General features: G+C 47.4%; 1 protein-coding gene across 2 annotated transcripts in view; it reads right to left on the bottom strand.

The window, feature by feature from the left end:
- Positions 1-5,771, bottom strand: part of HSPA4 (heat shock 70kDa protein 4) — a 58,813-nt gene extending 53,042 nt beyond the window's left edge. For both annotated transcript variants that reach the window (XM_011951097.1, XM_011951099.1), the window contains exon 1: positions 4,608-5,771. In XM_011951097.1, coding sequence (XP_011806487.1) covers positions 4,608-4,714 — 107 coding nt within the window. In that variant the 5' untranslated portion in view covers positions 4,715-5,771. The remainder of the gene's footprint in view (positions 1-4,607) is intronic.
- Between the last annotated feature and the right edge of the window lie 1,551 nt (positions 5,772-7,322).

Raw genomic sequence — 7,322 nt, 5'->3', positions numbered from 1 at the left:
TGTTAGCCAGGATGGTCTCGATCTCCTGACCTCGTGATCCGCCCGTCTCGGCCTCCCAAAGTGCTGGGATTACAGGCTTGAGCCACCGCGCCCAGCCATGAGTTATAGTTTTAACTCATTATAATTCTCATAATCTCCAAAGAAGTAGAGAAATCACATCTGTTCCTACTGCAAATTAATCCCTTATATTTGTGTAAAGAATTCTGGCAATATTACTGAAACTTTAAGTATATAAAGTATATCCCTTACCCTAGCAACTTCACCTCTGGAAATCTATACAACAAAAACAAAAGCATTAACATTGTAACATAAATATGTAAGGCTACTTATTGAAGAACTATTGGTAACAGCAAAAAATTAGAAATAACCTGTTTGAAGAAAACATGTTAGAGCCATAATATAGAATTTTACAGGCCGGGCATGGTGGCTCAAGCCTGTATTCCCAGCACTTTGGGAGGTCAAGGCGGGCAGATCACTTGAGGCCAGTAGTTCGAGACCAGCCTGGCCAACATGGCGAAACTCTAAAAATACAAAAATTAGCCACGTGTACGTGCATGATCACAACATTGCACTCCAACCTAGGTGACAAAGCGAGACTCCGTCTCAAAAAATAAATACTGGATCACTTCCCACCACACCTAGATAAAAATCCTTATTATTATTTACAAGGCTCTGCCTAATTCCTCAGATTCATCTCACAGCATTCTCTTAAGCAGCTGCGAGAGTCATGGCTGCTCTTCAATATATCAAGGATGCAGCTCTTGCTGCTCACGTCTTTCCCACTTGCTGTTCCTTCTGCCTGCAACAACACTTCCTCAAACCTACTGTGACCTCCAAGGCAAAATCCTACTCATCCTCAGGTCTCAAATGGTATTTCTTTCAAAGCACCTTCTATCCAACTTATTTTTGAGACAGAGTCTCACTCTGTCACCCAGGTTGGAGTGCAGTGCATGATCTCGGCTCACTGCAACCTCTGCCTACCAGGTTCAGGTGATTCTCCTGCCTCACCTTTCAGAGTACCTGGGACCAAAGGTGCCGGCCACCACACCTGGCTAATTTTTGTATTTTTAGGAGAGACAGGGTTCCACCATGTTGGCCAAGCTGGTTGCGAACTCCTGACCTCAAGCGATCCTCCTACCTCAGCCTCCCGGAGTGCTGGGATTATAGGCATAAGCTATCGTGCCAAATCCTCCCATCCAATTTAAATTAGACCCGCTTATTCTATACTCTCACTGTATTCTGTACTTTTCCACCTTGCCCTTTACCACATTAGTAATTACTATATATTTTTGTTTAATATATATTAAACTAGTATTTAGTTTAATCCATCAGCCATGTCCATAATAACATGATCTTATTTGTTCACGACAGTACCTCCAGTTCTTAGAAAAATGGCTACCACATCAGAGGCACTCAACATCTGATAAAATGAAGGAAGCCTAAATTGGGTGGAAAATCAAGGGTCTCTTCTGGATGAGACTCCACTGGCTCCTCAAAAACCTAATCCAGATTGTTACACCCACGATCTGAAAACGAGGTACTTCCACCATAGCAAACCCTCTAAGACTTGCATCTCATTTCCACTCTCACGTTAAAACAAACCCACAACATGCAGTCTTTTTGTACGTATGAGCTCCAAATCCCTTCCTCCATAACCGCTACCAAAAAAATAAAATAAATCAACCTTCCTGCTACCATTTTCTATTTAGCCCAAGACTCCAACACAGAGTAATCAAAGTGAATCAAAGTCATATAGTTCAGAAATTACTTGAAATGTATGGCATGCCTGTATGTCAATGAAAACTAGGAAAGAAAATATAAAGAAAACATGTAAGGAAAATTAAAGTATTTAAATGAAATTTTCTTATTACAATTTCATGGTGTATGGGGTCATAACATCAGTGTCTTTGAGGCAAATTTTTTATTTGAAACAACTCAGTTTCAAATACAATTCATGGTATAATTGTTGCAGCTACTGTCTTTCTAAAAGAAAAACAGAAGCATGGGATAATAATCTAAAAGAAAGGATAGGAACACTGTTCCTCCCAATACTTGGGATTCTCTTCCTGTGCCTCCTTTGGAGCTAAAGTGTGTTCAATCACAGGGCAGGAAAGGACCAAGCCACTAAATACATTAACTCAGCACTTTAGCTTTTTCAGTTCCTTGGGGGAGACATTTTACAGACCAAGAAAACACGGATCCAAAGATATTCTCAAATAAATACTAAAATGCTTAAAAACAAACTTTAATACTTAAAAAAAGAACACAATACACTTCCCTGGAGATGCAAGTTAGACTACCCATTGTTAAAAAGTACAAATAGGGAAAATAGACTGCTAAAGGGCACAGGGCTTTTGGGGGGAGTGATGAAAATGTTCTAAAATTGATTACAGTAATGGTTGCACTGTTTTGTGACTACACTAAAAACGATCACTTCAACTGGATAAATTGTATAGTATACAAATTAAACCTTAATAAAACTGTGCCGAGTGCGGTGGCTCACTCCTGTAATCTCAGCACTTTGGAAGGCCGAGGTAGGCGGATCACTTGAGATCAAGAGTTCAAGCCCACCCTGGCCAACATGGTGAAACCCCGTCTCTACTAAAAAAGACAAAAACTAGCCAGGCGTGGTGGCGCACACCTGTCATCCCAGCTACTCAGGACACTGAGGCAGGACAATCGCTTGAACCCAGGAGGCAGAGGCTGCAGTGAGCCGAGATTACGCCACTGCACTCCAGCGTAGGGAACAGCGAGACTCCTTTTCAAAAAAAAAAAAAAGACACCTTAATAGAGCTGCTAACAAGACTAAACTCAGCAAAGGGACAGTAAACTACAGTTTTGGTTTCTGGGATGAGTTTTCAGGGGAAGCACCTGGGTTAGGAGGTGGGGAGGGTGCAGAAATTTGACAATCAGAAGGGAAATGTGAGACTTCTGAACAATCTAGTTTGGCTGAAACCTGCTGAAGAAATGTGACAAAAATTCAGGGTGAAAATAATGGACCTTAGAATTGAGCCCCTGGGGCCGGGCACCGCGGCTCACGCCTGTAATCCTAGCACTCTGGGAGGCCGAGGAGGGAGGATCACTTGAGGTCAGGAGTTCGAGACCAGCCTGGGCAACTCAACGAAACCCCCTCTCTACTAAAAATACAAAATTTAGCCGGGCTTGGTGGCACGCGCCACCAAGCTCCTCAGGAGGCTCCTCAGGAGGCTGAGGAGGAGAATCGCATGAACCCCAGAGGCCGAGGTTGTAGTGAGCCGAGATCATGCCACTGCACTCCAGCCTGGGCGACAGAGCGAGACTCCGTCTCAATCAATCAATCAGTAACAACTGAGCCCCTGGACAGGGCGCGGCAGTTCATGCCTGTAATCCCAGCACTCCGGAAGGCCGAGGCCGGAGGACTGGTTGAGACCAGGAGTTTGAGACCAGCCTGAGTGAACATAGTGAAACCCGATTTCTACTAAAAATGCAGAAAATTAGCCAAGCATGGTGGCGCAGGCCAGCAATGCCAGCTACTCAGGAGGCTGAGGTGGGAGAATCACCTGAGCCAGGAGCCAGGGAGGTCGAGGCTACAGTGAACCAAGATCGCACCACTGCACTCCAGCCTGCAGCCAGAGTGAGACCCTGCCTCAAAAAAAAAAAAGAAAAAGAAAAAAAATTGAGACCCTGAATGGAAAATACAGAACTTCTTACAAGATTTTGTCTAAGAACATGACAATGGATTAAAATGTATCTACATGTATTGAAAAGGCAGACTCTTTTACTGTAACCAATGAATGACCTGAGTGACTCACCATTTTTTAGAGCCATGTCTATGCTGGTCCCAAAAGTTACTATGGGTTCTATAAGTCAAGGAGGGCCCTTGAGCCACTAACAACAGTGGCCAACACGCTGGTTAGAATGCATTATCATGAAAGTGCAACCCTACTGAGGGGTTAACGTCCACAAAACAAGAGAATGACCCAATATAGTACAATACCCCGAAATAATGTGGAAAACAAAAGCGATTGTAAAGTTATCGTAAGAGCACCGGTTTTGTTAAATTCCTATCCGTGCCACCCCAATCTCAAGATCTCGAGTCCACCCGGAATCCGGGCCTGAGGCTGCTCCAGCTCACTCTCTTCCGGGCGCTGCCCCGCCCCCACTCACGTGGGACGCTGACCGCTCCATGGTCTCGAGGCTGGCAAGCCCCAGAACCCGTTCAATTCAACTATTAAGCGCCTGCTGTGTGCAAAGTTCTGAGCTCTCTGTTGGACTCAAAAGACTCAGTAGGACCTGGGCCTGGTCTCTGCCCTCCAGAAAACGACCGCGATCCGTTTACATCCTACGCCTGCAGTCCTTCCAGTTCCTATCCGTGCCCTCCGCTGGTCCGAGTACCGGCCAGAAGCCTTCCTTAGGCCGGCTGGTCGCCGGGAAAAAGGCCTCGCGCTTAGCACACACCCACGCTCATAGTGGGTCGCGGCCCCTAGTATCCTCCCTGACCCACCGGGACCTCAGCTTGGAACGGAGGCGACTCCTCGGCCCGCGTTCCCCAAGCAGCGAGGGTCCCAGACTGGAACAACCATTAGCTCCTCACCCCAGTGCACGCGGCCGGCCCGGCCCACACTTACGGCGTGCAGCGGTCGCTATACTCATTAGCGATAGTCTCGATGCCACCGGCGCGGGCCACAGCGACGTAGCAGCTCTGGAAGCCCAGGTCTATGCCCACCACCGACATGGCGCTGGGTACTGCGGGCCCGGGTCCGGCCACCGAGACAGGACACGGACCCCGGCGGGGCTAGCGCGTGGAAAGCAGGCCTCTTGGGCCGAGGCTACTGAGGGGCGTGCGGCGTCCACGCGAGCGCTTAGGTCCTTCCAGTGGGGACTGCAACCGAGACCGCTGCTCAGGCCGGCTCCGGCTCAGTGGCCGCAGAGGAGGCGCCGGTAGCGGGGGCGGAGAAGATCTCGAAAGATCTCGTTGCGACGAGAGCTGAGCCGCAGCACGAGAACTACGAATGAACGGAATGTTCTCGCGATATCCCGGCTCAACCGCTTTTCCCCTTCAGGTCCCGCACCCAGTACGTATGAATACGTCACGTCCTGGCTCGAGAACCTGGGAAAGTACTGGGTAGCTAGAAGATGGCTGGGAGGTGCAACTGGCCAACCGAGCCTGCGCATGGAACCCGCGGCGCTGCACAGCTGTATGGAAATGTGAAGCACCTCCCTTTCCCGTAGAAAGTAGGCGAGCCGACTTGAGGGACTATACTGAGGAAGTGCTGCGGCCTACTTCCGCCGTTTTTCTTAATCTCAAAGACACTTCCGGTAGTGGGGTGGCTTGCATTCCACCTTGTCGGGCGCCTGGAGTGAGACGCGAGCTGTTCTGCAGATCCCACAGGGTGCTTTCTGTTCTTGTCCCCGATAGGGAAGAAGGCCGCCGTTGGAACGCGGCCCTTATGTCCGGTTCTGTCAAGAGTCTAAGATCACACCCTCACCAGCAGAGGGAAGGAGCCCACTCCCAGCCACACCATCTTGTTTTCTTTCGGTCAGCCTTGTCGCGCCGTTCTCTAAGCCACTCGTGTCCTTAGATCAGATTGAGGGGCCTGCAGGATTTAAGCCTTTAATCCCCAGCACATTCCAAGCACCTACCCTGTGGTAGGTCCTAACCTGGATGCAAGGAACACAGGCAAATGTTACGCTGCCTGGCCTGAAAGGTCCGCTCAGACCTTTATATGAAGCTAATAAATCTTAAGCTTCAGGGCCCTTCGCTTGCATGGCCTCCTGCGAGAACAGGTAGTTGCTGAGAGTTATGGTAAGGTTCCCTCATAAGAGGAGTGTGGTGAGGGAGGGGGTTGGGTAGGGGTAATCCCAAGAAGGATTTAGATTGGAACCAGTTCAGGTTCGGTCCATCTTTCCTCTTCGGTTTTACAGTGGCTTCTGTGGGATCGACAATTTCTTGTTCATAAGAGTTTCGGGTGTTTTTCTCCAGTCCTGTTACTGTAGACTGTAGAAAGCATGGGCCCCAGGTATTAGGAAGCAAATCTGTGTAAGCATTTCTAATAAGTTACCCAGAGAGATCTAAGAAGGAGAATCTGAATCTCCAAGTCTCTAGTAATGTGTTGGGATTTGTCATTTTAATTATTTGTTTTGTTTATTTTTAGGGCCCCCCCAATGGTATATAAGTTTCACCTCTACAAAACCAGGATCATCCCCATCATGAGGGTAGCTAAACAAGTAAAGGTGACCGCAGTACAGAAGGGCAAGTGCTATATGCACAGAATGGTGGAGACTAGGACAACTTCCCAGAAAAGGAAAAGGCTGTGTTGAAGTTTGAAAAACTAGCAATAGAGACCATAGTTTAAGGACTAAAAAGTTCTCTGTTGCTGGAGGGTACACCATGAGTTGAAGGTCTCAAGGCCAGAGTACCTGCCCTTCAGCCATTTTAAAAGTGAATGAGCAAAGAAGAAATTACATTGCCCTGGTATGCCCTTTCCTTTAAACACCTGCATTTCCTGCCACCTCAGGAGGTACTTCACTCTATAGGAGCAACCCCAAACCCGGGTTGATTACCATTAAAACTTGCAAATGGCCACACATTTCTCACATTTTGCCTAATTAAAACCTGTTTTTGCTTCAAAGACAAGTACCAGGTGCTACCTGTAAAAGGGTACTGGGAGTAAAAAGAGTGGAGGCAGCAAGGAGCAGCCTTTGGAAAAACGAAAGCAGGAACATATTTGTACGTTGTATACCCATGTTCATAGTAGCTTATTCGCAGTAGCTAAAAGGAGGAAACAACCCACATGTCCATTGATTAATTAGTTTTCTAAATTTAGTGTATACGCGCAACAGTACATTAATACAGTCTTGAAAAAACAAAGGAAGGAAAGTCTGATAAATGCTACAGCATTAATGAACCTTGAAAATATGCTAAGCTGCCGGGCGCGATGGCTCAAGCCTGTAATCCCAGCACTTTGGGAGGCCCAGACAGGCAGATCGTGAGGTCAGGAGATCGAGACCATCCTGGCTAACACAGTGAAACCCCGTCTCTACTAAAAAATACAAAAAACTAGCCGGGCAAGGTGGCGGCACCTGTAGTCCCAGCAACTCGGGAGGCTGAGGCAGGAGAATGGCGTAAACCCGGGAGGCGGAGCTTGCAATGAGCTGAGATCCAGCCACTGCACTCCAGCCTGGGCGACAGAGAGAGACTCCATCTCAAAAAAAAAAAAAAAAAGAGACTATTGACCAAATATTTATGCACATTCTGAGAGGATATTATGAACAGCTGCAATTGGCACAGATCCTTTAAAAGGTACAGTTTCATTTTTATAGTGTTATGCACAGCTGGGCAC

The sequence above is a fragment of the Colobus angolensis genome, unplaced genomic scaffold (genome assembly GCF_000951035.1).
Source record: "Colobus angolensis palliatus isolate OR3802 unplaced genomic scaffold, Cang.pa_1.0 Scaffold314, whole genome shotgun sequence".
Lineage (NCBI taxonomy): Eukaryota > Metazoa > Chordata > Mammalia > Primates > Cercopithecidae > Colobus > Colobus angolensis.
Note: the sequence above shows the minus strand (reverse complement) of the source record. Positions and strands in the feature narration are given on the sequence as shown.